Consider the following 18,357-nt stretch of genomic DNA (forward strand, 5'->3'; position numbering starts at 1 on the left):
GGCAGCGGCCAGCTAAAGGGGAATCAGCCAGCGGGAAACTATATTCTAGGGGGAGGGGGGGGGGGGAATTCCCCTGTTGCCCTTCCCCCAGATCCACCAATGATTGGCACATGCCTTACCTCAAAGCATTTAAAATAAAATATAAGAAGAAAATATTGGGATCCACTTAAATGGCCTACCAATCTCCTTGGACATTAATACAACTGTTGGAAGAAAGTAGTCACCAAGTTTGAGAGAGCTAGATCAGAAGAAACTGCTCAAGAAAAAAGAACCAAACTACTGAACAGGAAATGTGTAGAAAGTACATGATAGGCTGTGAAACGCCAGGTTAAGGTTCCAAATAAGTTTGCTCATATTTTTTTTAAAATTTGTTTTATTACTCAAAATACAATATTCTTTTTAAATGTGAAAAAGAGCCTGATGGACACCACATCAGCAAAAAAACAATAATGTAAAAGTAACCTTATTCTTTCCTATAGATTCAAACTAATTTATTGAAATAAGTGGGAAATTACGCACCTCACTGAATACAAGTAGTTTACTATGCTTACTTATATAACAATGAATGTGATATGGCTGCCTCTGAGCAAGAACTATGTCTCATTATTTCTGGAAGAAACTTGATCAAGTGCCCAAACCTGAAAGGAACTCACCACCCAAAGCACTTCTGGGGAAAAAAAAATTAACTGCCACATACAGAGTAGATAATTACATAGTTTCCTGCAGTCCACTAGACCTATCAATATGAACATAAAGATGGTCTTTAACAGTTTTTGAACTGACGGGTTCCTAGTATTCCCACTAATTACAATTAGTTTAGTTATAAAACATATATTGTGGGTATTTGCTCTGGTAGACAGGCTAGCGGACGCAGTACAGAGGCAACCACAAAGTCTTTAATTTAAACAGTTCAGTGTTTTTATTCACACATAAGGAAAAACAAATAGTAACTGTTTGAAGTCTTGGTGTTTGTTTACACCATAAAAAGTCCACAGAACAAAAGCCTTCACCTGGTCAGCAGTTTCTCCACCCGCAGTCCACAGCAGGCTTCAGGGCCTGTTTCCCAGCAGGCGTCTCTCAGCCCTTTAGCACGGCACAAGTTCTCAGTTCCCAAACACACAGAGACTGACAGCATTTCACTGTCAGAGAAGAGTAATCCACACCCAGCTGAGACTGCTAGCCGGGTTTGATATAGGCCAGTAAAGACCCGGCCTGGAACGTGGGGAGAAGCCACCCACCCAGCACTTTGGCTACTTCCAGTAAGAGCCGGCCCGGATCGGCTTTACAGCCATACTAACAGCAAACAGTGTCAATCAGTAGTAGCTGACCCTTGTAATTACCGGCTCCTACCTCACCAAGGCCAGGAACCTCGGTGACACATACCTTCCGTCAATGACGGCCCCTTGCGCCTTCCTACAACATACATTTCATTTGACACTCAAGCTTGCTAAAGAGAAACAAATTACAGTCACGACAAATTCATAGTAATGTTTTATTAAATATTACAGTGGATCAAAAAGTACAAAATATCATTTTGTCTGCTATGTGATTGGGAAATTGTATTAGCACATCATACAGTATCAAAAGCAATTGGATAGGTACAATTTGGAAAACATACAAAAATTGAGTGTCAGTGTTTGGCTCAGCATTTTCTCGCGGTAGTGTTTAGACTCACACAAGGTTACTCAATAACCTTTTATTTTCAATTGATATCCGAGCTAGAACATTACTGGGCCTTTAGACTATATACAAATATTCACTTACACAGCTTTTAAGCTACATTACTTAAATCACAAAAAGTGTACAATATTTACAGCAGATTCTTGGATTTCCTTTAAAAAAATATACACAGCCAGCAATATATGAACAAATGTTTCCAGCTCCAAGTAAAATATGTCATACATTTACAGCAAAGTTTCCTTTGTAAGTGCTTGTGGCTAATAAAACTGGTAATATCCACGCGAGACTACGATTCAAGGTGCACATGAAAGACACAAAAAGGGTGGCCCATTCCCAGCCACTTATGTTTTAGTCCCCAACATCTTACAATAATTTCAAGCGACACAATGGGGTGGTGTATCTGTGCCCATCATGTATGATATTACCAATATTCCCCAGCTTGTAATATACAGCATATTGACCTTAAATCTGGGTAATGAGTGTTGCTGACAATAAGTAACGGAACAATATATATTTATGCAATATCAAGAATTCCAGCGGCAGGGCTTTTAAAAACTGGAGAGCATAGAAAGTTGGAGACTAAAAATTACTATACATTACTATAATAATCATATGCACCCTAGCTTTGGGTTAATAGCTATTTCAAGAGTTGGTCAAGAATTGGAAGAAAGGGTCTACTTTTCATTCAGAAATGGTGCCACTACTGCCCATGGAAAATGCCTGGTATCAGAGCTTTGCTCCATTTACTTGTTGGCTTCTGGATAAGAGTGGCACTGTTTCTGGAGAAACGAAAAAACACACACACTGATCCTTATTTTCTAATTCTGGACAGCCCCTTTAAATACATTTTCCAATAAAACACTTATTACAAGTCTGACATGCCTGAAAAAAGCCTGATAGAAGTATGAGTCAGTCCCATACCAACTTTTATTTGATTAGGTGCCCAGCAGGAGTGGTACCTTTTCAATGAAGTGATTAGGAGTTACAGAAAAGGCCACACTTGCTGTTTCACCCATCCTATTCATTTTACTGGACCATGGTTTATCAACCCCCATAGAGCCAACTTATTTTATCTGGGACATTTCGTTTAAAGTGCACCGTTCACCTGACTATGTAAAGCAGGCATCTCAAACACGCGGCCCTCCAGCTGTTGCAAAACTACAACTCCCAGCATGCCTGGACAGCCTACAGGTATCAGCCTACAGCAGGGCATTGTGGGAGATGCAGTTTTACAACAGCTGGAGGGCCGCGAGTTTGAGATGCCTGAAAAGGTTCAATACATAGAAAGGCTGTCATGGTTTACTGAAATGCCCTATGCAATGTATCATCCATCTGGTTGTCACAGGTTACTAGCCAATAGGTAGACTGAATTGTTTAGTAAATGAATGGCTCCACAGTGGTCACATGACACGCAAGCCGCTAACATTGCCCTGCATACATACTGACACTAATGCCGACCACGGGGTGCTTGCACACACACATCCGTACATATACAATATACCACGCGCATACCATACAGCATACCAAAGCAAACAGAATCTTTTACAAAAAATAAAGGCGTGGTTTATAGCAAAAGCCAAAATATTGTATCTCTTCAATCATAGGCGTTTTATAACACGTTTACATGGAAAATAAAATATGCATGGAGGGTATGGGTTTTTTGTTAATGTGCTCAAGATATATTTCATTCTCTAAGCAAGGCACAACAATACAGTACCCGAGAATGAGCGCGTGGCTACGGCTCAGACTAGTCACAGCACTTCTCAGAGGTCATGCATCACATTTTAATAAGAGTACATTGAAACTGGTTTACTTTAGAACGAAACCTGATATTTTCTAGTGATGATAATATGTTTGTTTTAGCAAACTATATTTTCAGCGGGTTGTGTGACCACTTGGCAGGGCGAGGAGATTTCTGAGGACATCAGCTGCCCTCTCCCGGTTGTGATTTAAGCTCATGGAACACAAACTGTTCCCAATCTTGCCAGAGGTTAGAGAACGGTTTTATCTCACAACCTTGAGAACTGGTAATGAATGAGTAACGCGGCAGAATCGTGTGTTACAACATTTCTTGGAATGGAACGCACTTCATAGATTTATGAGTATTGCCAATTAGAATTTGCTGTGAGTTTTTTTTTTTTTCTACCAGACTTCAAACAACAATGGTTTAATTGCACAAAATAGACTTGTATTAAATCCTCTTGAACTCGCACAATGCAAACAAAGCCCCTTTCTAAAACATTTTTTTTTTCTAATCTGCTCTTAGCTGAGAGAGAATTCAACCCTCTTTTTGAACTGTATCCAAGATTCCTGTAAGCAGTTTTTAAACAAATAATCCAGCGGGGGGTTTCTGCCAGTGGTCTTCAGTTAGAAGCCGATCTGCTGCATGCTTTGAAAACACTTTCAGGTAAAATCAATAATTTACAAAGTAACATACAGCAAATAAATCATAATGATGTCAAAGTGAATGGAAGATTCTGTATGACACTAACGAATACTGGCGGGAATGGAGAGGCTTGCTTTTAATGTGAGATTCATAATTAAAGTAGTATTGATGAGGCTGAAAGTGTTAGGTCTCATCTTGCTATATAGTGTCCATATATTCCACATAGCTGTACCCCATTCATAATCACATCACTCTGCAACAGATTGGATGGCACTGAGCAAATGTACTATTTCCACCCAACACAGAATGACTGCCGCCATAGTGTCTTATGGGTACTATTTGCTTTCAGGTTATATTTGCTCATATAAGGTTCTACATGGAACAGCGGCTCAACAATGGGATGAATGATTCCATGTTGTGGACACCCCAAGTGTTGGCTAAAGCCCAGGTGCTTCGGTGTCCATAACCACACCATGGGGATTAATGTAATATGTTATCATCTACAGTGCTGTCTGCTCATCTGATGAGAATGAACGTAGGTTCCATGGTTCCTAATTGTATGTCCCTTATTACAGGAATCAATCTGCAGCTTCCAGTTGAAACCACCTTCCATGTATGCAGAAGGTATTGGTATTGTATGACTAGTTAGGCAGCTGTCATGTTACATTCACCAAAGACTATACTGATGTTCTAAAGTGGATGGACTAATGCAAATGGACTCATTTCACGGTGTGTTGAACCAGTGGTGAAATGATATGGCCATGAAGTAAACTTTTAAAATGCAGGTAAATTAAGATCACCCTAGCCTGAAGCAATGGTCCCCAACCAGTGGCTCAGGAACCTTATGTAGCTCGCGACCTCCTGCAATTTATAGCTTGCCATGGCAGCCCTGAGTTATGCCCATATGTACTTGACATTGTTAAGGATCTAGCCTAGATTTACCATTAAACAGTGCCAATTTGGATAGTATAACACTAGTGTTACATTTCACACTGAAATATTTATCAGCAAACGTTTGCAATTCCATGTCTTTTGTTTCTCTACATTCAAAATCCCCCCCCCCCCTGTATTTTTGAATTGGCTGTTGCTCCCGACCATCACTGAAAGTTAAATGTGCCTCAAGCAACATAGAAGAAGTTTTGGGACCTCCAGCCTAATGCAATGTGGTTCTTAAAGTGTGGACAAAATTATCTCTTGTAATGATTTGTTTTTTCTTTAAAGTGAGGTTCCTTCTTAAGGGGCAACTTTTGAGAATAAATTAAGGAATGACAAATACTCAAGGGGCAAATCTGACCATAGTCTACAGTCACTTTTGGATCCCCCACACTTGAGATGCATTTACAGCAGTCTGTAGTCTGTCGATAAATTCAATAGGGGACATTTATCAAATCAGATACGTCTTTAGTGGCTAAAAAATGTCGCAAGTCATTATGATTGCAGCGTTTTCTGAGATATTTGGTCAAATTTTGCCAAATTTTGTGAGACTATCCCATTTTCAAAGTGGTCTATGTTTGAGGGATAATAGTGAAAACAGACCTGGATTATGGAACATTTACTATGTCTGACTTTGTCAAAACTGCTCGCCAGGCAACCCCCTGGTGTATTTTAACACATTTAGGTGTAAACCACATTGCAATCATGCCAAATATATTATTAAGCTGCGCCATTTCATAAATTTGGCGCAGACACACAAAGTAAAGACATACTCAAAACAGACACAAAAACAACTCGAATTGATAAACGTCCCCAAATGTTTTTACTGTGATGATCGGCCCCAATTGAGCCATACAGCTGTCCACCATCTACAAGCCACATTATATAGATGTGCTATGATCCCATCATTGACACTTACCTATCATCACTAGGGAGCTGTGAACCCTGACACTGTTTACATGCTGTGTAACCACATTAACTGCATTAGTTTTCCTTTTCCTTATAAGTTAAAATTCAACCATTTCTGTCACCCATTTTCTCAAGCGTCATTACCTTCCAACTGACAGTTAATGTATTAAAGACATAAAAGACAAATAAGACTACGGTAAATGGAGCGGAAACACAAACTGCGACATCAACAGTTACAGATCATGAGAAGGAAATAATATTAGCAGTGTTGCAGCTAGAAAACAAAGGAAAAATATGCTATTGAAGAGGTGGATAGAAATTGCCCTAGCACTAAGGACTCTGTAACGTCTTGAATCTGTCCATGGTCCCACTGCCAGCAGCTCTGAGGCCACTAGTTAGGGACCCTCATGTGGCCGATACCTAATTGCCTGCTAAGGATTGAAGCACATTTTAGTAGTCTGTACATCACTCACTTATTATTCAGTTGGCCATACATAATTGGACATGCCCAGTCAGTTACTGCCATGTGATCAATTTAGAGTATATTTGTCATGTGTACCTACCCAGAGTGTTCATTTAACTGGTGATGCTGATACATGGACAAGCTAACTCTATGGGGAAGCTGCCTACTTCATCCAGATAATGGTTCAAGAATTCATTTTGTAACTAACACGTATTACTGTGCTAATTCTGGTATGTAAATACTTAAATCACAAAATCCTTTTAAAGTGTACGTATCGACTGATTAATACCAACAGAAACTGGACCTGGGGAAATAGAAAACTGTCAGGTGCTTACTTTATACATAATTGTCACGTCTTACTCCCACCGTACTATAGTAATCATTTACTGTACATTTCCTAGGAATATTAAAAATTCAACTATTTTATTTACATTCAAGTCCACGTGTAGCAAAAATATGTGATTTAGATGAAATCGAAAGCTTGGGCATCAGAAATGACAAACGTAGTATACCTGCATATCTTTCTCTTTACTCCTCACAATTCATGTTTACACATTATAATACATAATTAGTCTTGTGCGTAATTTCTTTAGGACTCTAACGTACTGCATTACCTGAGATGGTTGATGATACAGGCATCTGGAAGGGCAGAGCACCCACCGTACAGCCCTGATGCTACCTGGAATGGGGAGCACCACTTCCAGCAGCACCCACGTAGGGACCAAAGTGGAAAACGTTACCCTAAGACCTCATGCACATAACCGTATTTTCGGTTCATATCTGATCCACATTTGTTGTGGACTCAAAATGAACCCATTCTTTTCTATGGGGCTGCAAAATTATGGACGACACTCGGATGTCATCCTTGTGCTGTCCGCATCTATGCGTGCACACAGGCCACATCCATATTTTGCGGATCCATGATATGTGGACCACAAAACAGATACAGTCGTGTGCAGGAGGCCTCAACCAGAGTTCTGTCACCACTGTCCCAACTTTTCATTAGCATCTTGCACGTGCCTATATTTAAAGTGCCACTTTCATTTGACTTAAACTTATTACAGTTTACAAAAATAAACACTTATAAAGCCATGCAGATGTAGCAGAACTTGCCATGGACATTTAACTCTGATTCTCCACAGCTTGTGTATCGTGATAGAGTTACTAGTAGATTTGCTTGCAGTTGTTGAAGTTCCTGGGTTGACATGTGAACTGGATAACAGGGCCACCAACTATCCTGTGCCATGTACAGTATAATACTAGTGTCCTCTTGTGTGGCAAAGAGCCTGTTGTACCTGATAGTGACTACAAGCTTATCCTCTAGAGTTACCCTGCCTGTAGTCCTAGCCAGTTCTGGTACATCCGACAGTCCCAGCTCTCCGGGGCATTTTATATGGGGTGATTATCATGCAGAAAAATAATTATAATGAGCAAATATTTCCAATCACTGGCCAATCATGTGCAGCTTTTTGCACGATCAGCGAGAATGTGCTTGTTTGTCGTTGATCAAATCTTTTATGATGACCTAAAAATCATTTTTCAGCATTATATCTCCTCATGTAAACGGGCATTTGCTAGTCAACGGCAGACGGAGCGAAGGAAAGACAAAACGATTTCAACAGAGATAAAAATAAAAAAAAACATGTTGTGTTACATATGAACGTGTGTCTTTTGCGTGTTAAAAATCACTATGTCATCAATCAGCACTCAATTTTGCGAATTTATCTTCATATGCAAAAGGACCCCAAGACATCTGTTTATGAAAAGTGCCCGGTAAATAGCCTTGCTAATATTTGACATTTACCACTGTGTTCATTAATGTTCTTTTAGGCACAGTAATAATGTACCATCATAAAACGTAGAAAAGCCGGTAACACAGTAACGTACCTACACGCTGATTTTACGGCACTCAAGAGAGGCCAATACATAATGTTAAATCTGCCTTTAATTACCACTGTTCTCTATGTAATTTTCTAAAATATCAATTCCCCTTTTTGCCTGAACATTTCCTTAGACCGGTGTCTGCCTCGCATGTGGAATGTTAAATGCTTTCATTTCTCTAATGTTTACACCAAAATGATTAGAGAACAAAGGAAGCATTTTATTAATGTAATTCTTGTCAGAGATCTGGAAGCACTTACATTTACTTACATTTGTTTTCATTTGAATACAGAATAATTCATGGCAGTTTACGTTATGTGCACAGCTAAATTTGCTTGCCCACTGTGAAAGATAATCAAGCGGTTTTATAGATTATGTCTTCTGTGAACAGCTTTATGGCTTAGTAAAGCTTGAGTATAGCTCTGTATGTTTTGAACAATTATTATGTTTAACCAAGCTATCGAAGAGAAATACTCCGTGCAATTCAAATCTTTGGATGAATTCAGACTAAAAATAAGTCAGATCTGTATATCTTTAGTGTTGGAAAGAGCACCTGTCATCTGCCCAGAATGCTGCCAATATTCATGAGACCGCCGCTTATCAATTCAATAGGTGCAGTGACATCATTAAGGCTTTTTACAATTAATATTCACAGGAACCGATGAATATTCATTCATGAGATGCCAGGTAGCAGCTCCAATCTCATGAATATGGGCTCCTTGACTGCATGAAAGTAACAGGTGTATGTTAATATTACTAAGTTTTAGCATGAAGACAATTTCCACAAATTACTGAATAGAGCTGAATGTCATAGGGCAGGCATGCTCAACCTGCGGCCCTCCAGCTGTTGCCAAACTACAACTCCCATCATTCCTGAACAGCCTGCAGCTATCAGCCTACAGAAGAGCATGGTGGGAGTTCTAGTTTTACAACAGCTGGAGAGCCGCAGGTTGAGCAACCCTGTCGTAGGGCATAACAGGATCTGGATCCTCTAGTGAAACCCATAGAGGCTCGGTCATTGTTACCTGCCACCTTATCAGATGGTAATTAGGTTTGTGGATTAATATAGAAATTCATAGATTATGTTATAGAGGTACGGGCCTCATGAATAGCTCAGAAAGTAACACAGTATCTGCATTGTTTCAATAGCTTTATCCTTGGAAATACTAACTAATGTGTCAGCAGTTATATTTGTACAAGAGGATTAAATTGGACTGAGCTCTTAGCTGTGAACATTGCTTTCTGAAGAAAACAGGAGCTGCGTTTAGATATCAGAATATTTTTTCCCAGATATAGGATAAGTAGTAAGCATACAGTATGTATAGGGAGGATATCTAAATGTATATATCTGAATATAAATTCATAGTCCTTGTTCTAGTCAGATTAGTCATTACTAGCTGAACCTCCCTACATTCACATGCATTTGATTACTGATCGCTGTTAGATATATTTCCATCAGGGTCCAATATTTTGGTTGGTTTACAGACATGATGTCTAGGGGTGATTATACAGGCCATTGGTTGACTTTCATAACCAGTCATTGCCCCAGGTTAAGGGTCAACATTTGTAATTTTATATTTCCATTGTCTGGTACAGTATTTTTGATTGCAAAAAATAGCCCAGTCTGCAGCGCTAGTCCTGCAGTCAAAAATGCTGGAAACCTAATGGGATCCAATTAAAAGTCAACAAGATCTGTAAGAGCAGTCATGGTTACCATGATGCTCATATGAACAGAGCCCTAAGTGACATCAGACAGGACTGACTGTCTAGCACCTCAGCTGCCTCCTTAATACAAAACTATTAGAGAATCAAAAGTGCCTCAATATTTCCTCTATCTCCTATAAATCCTTTCTTTTTGTATTCTATTTTTTTTTTCAGGCTCGGTTAGAGGAAGCAATGTTTAATAATTGGGTAGCGTCGCTGCCCACTCCCTCTTTAAATTCTCTAATAGATGTTACCACCACCTACAAAACTGCCACAAAAACTGTCTGTGTGATTCCAGCCTTAAGGGGGTTGTGCCATGACTAAACGTTATCCCCTATCTACAGGATAAAGGATAACTAACTGACTGGTGGATGACTGACCGCTGGGACCCCCAGCGATACAGAAAATGGGGGTCCCATTCCCCCATTCTGATGGACAGGCAAGTTGAGTATGCACCCTGCTTCTTCATTCATTCTCTATCAGACTGCCAAGATAGCCAAGTGCTGTACTCTACAACCTATTATAGTCCCATAGAGAATAAATGGGGGACCCCCATTCTTTGGATCAGTGGGGGTTCCACTGGCTGGACACCTACCGATATTAGTTGTAACTTTTAATCATGGCAGTAACCCTCTCCAGTAATCCAAAATTGGTGCACAAAGTATTAAAAATTCTGTTGCCCCTTGCTCTGACCACACTCTGAGGACGAATGTGCTGCCTGGTACATCTATGGTCAAATAAGTGCCATATGTAATACCGCCAGCACCACAGGGTTTAATTTAAGAAGAAACAGATTAAAATTACAAGTTAATTTATATGATTAAAAACTGGTATGTGAAATATATAAAAGATATACCATCCATGTTCATAAGTGGCATCTGAATATATTTACACATTACTGAATGGATAAGAACCATCCACTGCTGGAAAAAATACATAAAAAAACCTGTTAATTAAACACTGAAGTTGCTTAGGACAGCAGAAAACTGTATGACTGTGGGGCAGCACAGGAGGCTGATTAACATTGACAGGCGTACATTCCTAGGCAAACACAAAGGCTTCATAGATTGTTGACTCTGATTTATGATGTTCCCTTTTTTGAGCTTTTCATATAGTTACTCCTTGATAATGTTTCCGATATGTAAAATGTTATTTGTGCACACACTAGAAGGATGTGATTGTAAAGCCCTGCGAGATACATTGACACTACATAGATAGGTTATTACTGTCAGTATATTTATATATAAGAAAGGTGGCAAGCTACTCCTTTAGGGTGGTGTCACATACAACTATGTGTGGCAGTTTGAGATGCAATTTTTTGAGCCAAAGTCAGGAGCAGATCCAGCTGCAAGAAGTATAAGTTCTTCCATTATATGTCTTTACTTTCTTATTTTGGCTCCAAAAACTGTGACAAAAAGTTGTGTGCGACACCTCCTTTACCATGCCAAAATGCACCACAGGTCACACAAGCAGTCGTCTTTTGGGTGGCTTTTGTTAAAATTGAGGCCAGTGAGTGGAAAAAGCCCTAAAAAATGCTTACTACTAATCAAACTGAGCCAGTATTCTGATGCACGTGTGACGGGCCATATTTATTAATTGTCTTAGACACTCTGCCAAGTCTACTCAGGGCATAGATACATTTGGTGCACCTTTTGACTGTCTCATCTAAGTTTATGCTGTCTCAGTTTTAGACATGATTATGAAATATGCTTCAATGTGTGTAGAGAACTCCATATTCTCCTCTTCAGTGCCAGCACAAAAGGCCAAAACAAACAATAACATGATAAAAAAGTGTACAAAAACCTGATCTAAACACTGGAGCAGATTTGCTAATTCTGTCTAATATTTAGCCAGTGTAAACTATTGCGATCTAAGGATGTCATTTATTACACAAAAGTTAAGACACTTTTGTAGAACTTTACACCCCTTATTGTTTGGCTTCCTTTGAGACAGAATTTAGCACCAAAATGTTGACAAACACAGGGGCCGATCTGACATTTCTAGTGTTCTAAGCAAAGTTATGTCTAGGGACCTTTGTTATGTCCATGCCCCAATGCAACACTAAGCCTTGTCCCCTGTCACAGCAATAGGTTCTGCACAATCAGCCCACTAAGCTATGACCTGTCTGAGCTTAGTAGTGCAACCATGGCACTTCTGCTACTGCTCTATACCTAGGTAGGGGCTCCCTTCTCACTGAGCCCCTGTGCAGCTAAGCTGGCTGTACAGGCGTTATATATACACCCCTTTTTTTAGTTTTTTTCAGCCAGCAGGGGCCTCCTAATCTCTGGTTTGCATTGTGGACGTGCAATGTTGCAATTTAAGCCACACCACTTTCCGCTAAGTCCCACCTTTTGTTGCATGCAAAAATTTCTAAAACGCGTAATACAGTAGATGTGATGCAAGGCTTGTACACCAGAATTTGAACCAGAATTTCGGCAGATTTAGCTGAATAAATCTTCCCCACTGTAAGATGTTCTTCATTTTTTTATATTTTTTTAAGGAAAACATAATATTCCAAGAGCGGAAAAGAATAATGGAAAGTTTCACACTTCGTAATTTTAAAAGGGTTTGCTCCTCACAATGAAAAAAAGCTAGTGTAAACTGCAAAACAACCCATTACAACAGAGCAGATAGACGGAGCAATACAATTATTGGCCACGGTAGAAGATAGGTCATAATAATAAAGTTGCACTAGTAAGCAAGTACATTATCTGAGTGAGAGTAGCTCAGATCGGCCAGCAGGCTTGACCTTACATATGGCTATAGTAAAAAAAAAAATAATGTTTTCTTTTTCTTTCCTTTCTAGTACTTTGAGTTGATCACTGACCCTGTTGTGTATTTGTATGTACTCATTACAATGTGATTTGATTACAGCAGTTCCTCTATGGACAGTTTAAACGAGAATTTGCAGTCTAGGAAATACTGTCAATGTGACAGCCGCATTTCCTAGACTCAAATTTAGAGTATCATAGCGATTTATGATGCTGTAAGTACCGGCCTGATGGCAGGTCTACTGTCCTGCCCTCATTGTTTCAGTGTGGAACAGCAGACCCACAGTTAAGCTCCAACTTACAGCATCATAAATCACTGTGAATTCAGGCAAGCAGAATCATGGTTGGCCTGAGTAATGCAGCATCACATGGGCAGCATTTCTGCAATCACATGTTCTTGTGTGAAACTGGTCTATTAGTTGTATGGGGGAATGTTGGGAAGTTAGTAGCGTTAACAGGGTTCCAGAATGATCATTTATAATCCATCCACAGGATAGGTGGGGGGCCTGACCGCTGGGAGTCCCACTAATCAAGAGAACGGGAGACCTATTCCCCCCCACACACACAGACTTTTGAATGGAGTCGCACTCAATCATGCACCTCATTTAATATCTGACGGACTGCTGGCGACAGCTGAGTAGTTGTATATCGTAAAGTTATACAATGACCGAACATACTTTTTATTCCTTTCAATTTCTGTGAGTTCTCAAGATCTCTGCTTGCTGTCATTCATTCATTAAGTCCAGCAAAGATAATCTATCCTGGTGATGTGACGATGACACAGGTTCACGGCTCACTGTACAGCAGAGCTTTGATAACTCTACTGTAATGACCTGTGCCTCCATTTAGGATGGACTTTTATCCATTGAAAGCAAACCATAAAGATTCTCACTGCATGACAGCAAGTAGAGATCATGAAAACTGTGAGAAATTGAGAAGTATATTGTACATTTAACAAACTATAACCTTCATTGACTAAACCAATACCTGCATCATCACTGATGAGATCTTATACCGTAATACCAGAAAGTGCAGGTAATTACATTGTAAGGACACGACACGTGTACGCTATCCTTTAAAATCCTTGTAGATTATTTTTCTTTATTATACTTGGGGTGAAGAGCAGGAATTTAGAACAATTGAATTCTTGCTGACTGATTTTTTTTCTTTACTATAAAGAGGTCAAACTTTCCAAAGCAGTAAGAAATTGAGTGCACATGCTAAGATCTTAGAAATAATATTAATATTTTTTATAATGTTCTTCAATGAGAAAAGCTTTTGTACTGAGCAGAAAGGAGGGCATTTGTATATCACTGTGATTATACAACCCTTAATCACTGGAATCCTTGAGCAGGTTGTCATATCATTGTTGGCCGTGGAGCCACATACTGTACACACGAGAAATATCTGATATTTGAAAGAAAAACCCCAGTCTTCACATCATGATACATTGATGACATTCCTATATAACACCCGTAATGATGGGGAGTGAAAATGGCAAAATTGAGGTCCATAGACGCCTCATTTTTCCTTCCAGCTGGACCACAAGGAGCAAAAGGTTCATGGTAATTTGCCTGTACAGGGGGAGTTCACAAGAAAAATGTGGCTGGACTGTCCTGCCATTTGGGATTCAAATGTTGGTAAGTACGGTATATGCCTGCGCCAAATAATGCTCTTAAAAATAAAATAGGGATGGGGTCCAACGTAGTTCTATGCTTTAACAGTAGAGAACACAAAGCAGAAAAAGAACACAAACACCATGTCATAGCTAAGGTTTCATTTTTGACTGGTGTTTTCACTTAAAGGGGGTTTTTCCGATATCAAGGGCAATTTTTTTTCTAGCCCCCAGAAAGTGTTGTACCTAATGAAACAGTCATGCTCATCTGCCTTTCCGCTGCTCAGGCCTAATACCCTGGCTCTGTTCAGTGATTTTTCTGGGCTTCAGACTGTTTGCTTTTGGCTAGAGTACGGACAGTCATGTGACTGCTAAGCCACATGCGGACACATCAGCACTGAGGGCAGTCACTGGCTGCAGCAGCGCACTTGACCCTGTCCATATGATCACTGAATAGAGCTGGGGTGCCAGACCAGAGCAGGTCAGTATACTAGGTAACACCTGTTCCAGGGGCTAGGTAAAAACAGCCCTTATTCTGAAAAATTATTTAAGTATACAAATGATATACATACTATACAATAGTATTAGATCAGCAAAAGAAAACGGTTGCCTCTGGCGTTCAGATGATGGGCGATTTGTTTCCTTGTATATGTAAACAACATGCATAGATTGTAAAAGCGGCTTCCTACGTTAGAATCCTGACAACATGCACACAAAATCAACCTCTCGTAAAAACCTTGCCGTTAACACATAACTGTTTAATAAAAAACAAAAAGATAAAAAAAAGCAAAGTAATCAACCGAGGGCTTATTCCATATAAATTAATAAAACAGACAGTGACACCGGCAGACATGTACAGTCAAATAAACAGTGTTTAACTTTCTTCTGCCATTATAGTGTTAAAATTTACTTGTAAATTTACTTGTAACTATACATTGCATTGATTTAACCTTTAACAGTCAAAACAAAAAGACAAATAAAAAGCAAAAGCGTTGCCTCTAGCGTAAGCCGTGACATGTGAACCTACGATATTCCAGCTTTTTTTTTCTGCTTTTTACCTTCTGTTACAAATGTGTGGAGCGCACTAGGTTCTATACTTTTTTCTTTTTCTTTCCATTATAAAACTAAACAAACCCAAAGTATAACCTTGACGCCATTGTTCTTACCTCTAATATGGTACATATACAGTTATAGTGTGGCTCACACAGTAGAGAGCATTTTTTATGCAGAATATTGTGCTAGGCAAGGAATGTAGCTAAAGTATTAACAATTAGATATTATTTTTTTTTTGCCACAGTGAAATTGCTTAAAGTTTTGTGCTGGGGTGTACAGATGACATCTGGGAGGAAGAAAAAGAGGACTGCGGGTTGATAGCTGTTAAAGGATAAATGTTGTTGTGTAGTAGGTCATCGTATGAAGATCCTACTTGGGTGGCTGATGCCAAATGTCTATATAGCTGCTGAGAGTTAGTGGAGTTGGTTAGATATTGTCTTTGCATCATCAAAGAATGGAGAGCTAAGGGTTGCATTAGTGGTGAAAGCACACTCTGGTTTTTCAAGTACTGCAGTGGATGAGAATAGGCAGGTGGTATGCGTGTGCTCAGCCCACTACATAAGCCTCCGGGATAGATCCCGGTAAAGATTGGCGCTGATAGTGGGTATTTGTGACTCTCCATCATACTACCAGAATGAATGTCATGCAATGATTTGCTGCTTTCACCCTCTTGACCTGATATCTCCTTTGGTATATTTAGAGGAGACACTGCTTTTATTTTTTTATCACAGACAGGGCTGTCCATATCATCTAGATTTCTTTTCAAAGATCGTGAGGTCCCGAAGTTCTGAGGACTGGCTTTACCAACCGTGATTGGATGGACTGTGGCTTCCATCTTCCTTACATTATCTAGTCTTACACTGTGAGCCTTAATGGGCCTGTGAATTGATTCTGTGTGCCTTTTCGATACTTGTATCGGCATTGGTGAAACTCTACAGGCTTTTGGGTTACAGTCTATGCCAATAGCCTTACTGTTTGGAACTTGAAATGGACTTTGATGGGTTTTGCTTTCTTGCTGTACCAAATGATGAGAAAGGTTGGTGCCTTGCATTTTTGAAGTGTGCTTGTGCATAGATTTGGGAAGGCTCAAATCAGTCGGCTGGTCATCCATAGTATTCGAGACATTCTGTTTTTGTGGTTGATGTACCGAGTGATGATAGTGAAGTTTCTCTTGATGCTTGTGTGTAGAGGACACATTTTCACTTTCTCTATACATTTCCCTCGGGTGGTATTTTAATGCATGTTCATTGTGAAGATGATGCTCTGTATGTCGGTAAAGCCTATGCAGATGAGGCGATGAATAGAACTCAGCCAAAAAGGCTGGCACATTGGAGTTGTGTGCAGCCCTCTTCTCAGCCATTTTCTCTTTGCATTCAAGCATACTGGACTTCAAGGAGTAGGACTCTGCCAGCACACTCTGATGCTGCTTAGCATACTCACAACGGTAAGAGTCTGTTTTGTTTAAAGTACTGCTTTTGTACAGGTCATTTATGCTCTTTTTGTCGTCTGCTGTTTTTTGCTTAAAACTTTGAACATGTTGTATCACAGATGGTCTGTTTATAGCCACTGTTTCAGAGTTCGATACCTGATGAGTTTGCACTAAAGGTTGAGATACTTCTATTTTGGAATTTAACTTTTTTTTGCTTATTAATGGTGGCGGTGAGCCATAGGGGTAACTTCCAGTTTGTGAAGCCCCGCTAACCTGTGACAACAGCTTCTTTTTTGCTAAAGGGGACATTATTCCTGGGTTTCCCCTTGAGTAAAGCAGAGGTGTGTAACTGAATGATGAATCTTCATTTGACGAAGAGGATGAAGTATCCTTCTCTTTCAGCATGTCCAGAGTCTGAACCAAGTACACTTTGGGGTTCTGCTTCAATGCATTCTGTAAAATGCTGCTGTCCAGAGGATTTTTAAGGTCCTCAGAGACCAGCGGGTCCATCTTTACTGTACAGTTTGCAATATAATCTGGCATATCTGCCAACTTCTCATCTGACTCATTCATTTCATGCTGCAGTTGGTCCTGAATTGAGGGAAACATATTGTAATGTCCTTCCCGTACTTCCATTTCTGATGGATCTTGGTTGCAGTGTTCTGCTTTTAAAACAGCTGCACTTTCTACGAGTGTGCTTTCTTCATCACCTGCTAAACTGGAATTACTCTCTTTTGTGACATTAGGGAATGAGTCAATGGGAATAGGTTCTGAGTGCACGTTTTCTTCTTCTTTCACATGGCATACACTAGGAATGGACTCATCAAGTTCTTCTTCATCCAGAGGTGTGGACTGACTCTCTTCTTTCAGTTCAGAGCGGTCTACCTTTGGCTTGATCTCTTCTGAATCACAAAAAGACACGTTTTTCTCATTTACATCCTGATTCTCCTCCAGTGGTGAAGCCTGAAAAAAAATAAAAAAAATATTTTAGGGCCAACTTTTAAACAAAAAAAGTAATCAACCTGAATAAAATGTATATTCTACTAAAGCTGTTTTGCACATTTAATGCTCTCCATCAATAATCCAGCAATACTTTGTTTCATCCTAGCTCAGCTGCATCCATATATTTTGAACCCTTTCACGTGACCCCAGACTGACCACCAGTCCAGAGTTTGCTCCTGTGTGTAGGCAGGAGATCATTCTCTCCTGTGTGGCTGACCTCCTGTGAACTACAGGATACATAACCAACTCTAAAATACCTCCTGGCAGCTCTCAAGCCCTCCTCTCCTAGCTCCATACTCCTTGTTTCTCTACTGGAGGTATCATTTCTGCCTTACCTAAGAGACTATGAAAGCAGTGATATTGTAGGGAAGTACATACAATTATCAGGTGCAGACTTCTAAATCTTTCCGGACTCACATTGATAATTTATACTCTCTGTGTGCAGAATCTCTGCTGTATTCCTATAAGATGCTGCTTCGCCTTGCTTGTAACAGTTTACAAGGAGAAACCTATCACAAGCAGAAAGCAGGA

General features: G+C 39.8%; 1 protein-coding gene across 2 annotated transcripts in view; it reads right to left on the reverse strand.

The window, feature by feature from the left end:
• Window positions 1-3,764: 3,764 nt before the first annotated feature.
• Window positions 3,765-18,357, reverse strand: part of ARID5B (AT-rich interaction domain 5B) — a 288,628-nt gene continuing 274,035 nt past the window's right edge. For both annotated transcript variants that reach the window (XM_044298346.1, XM_044298347.1), the window contains one exon: window positions 3,765-17,787. In XM_044298346.1, coding sequence (XP_044154281.1) covers window positions 15,649-17,787 — 2,139 coding nt within the window. In that variant the 3' untranslated portion in view covers window positions 3,765-15,648. The remainder of the gene's footprint in view (window positions 17,788-18,357) is intronic.

Source organism: Bufo gargarizans, chromosome 6 (genome assembly GCF_014858855.1).
Source record: "Bufo gargarizans isolate SCDJY-AF-19 chromosome 6, ASM1485885v1, whole genome shotgun sequence".
In the NCBI taxonomy this organism is placed as follows: Eukaryota; Metazoa; Chordata; class Amphibia; order Anura; family Bufonidae; genus Bufo; species Bufo gargarizans.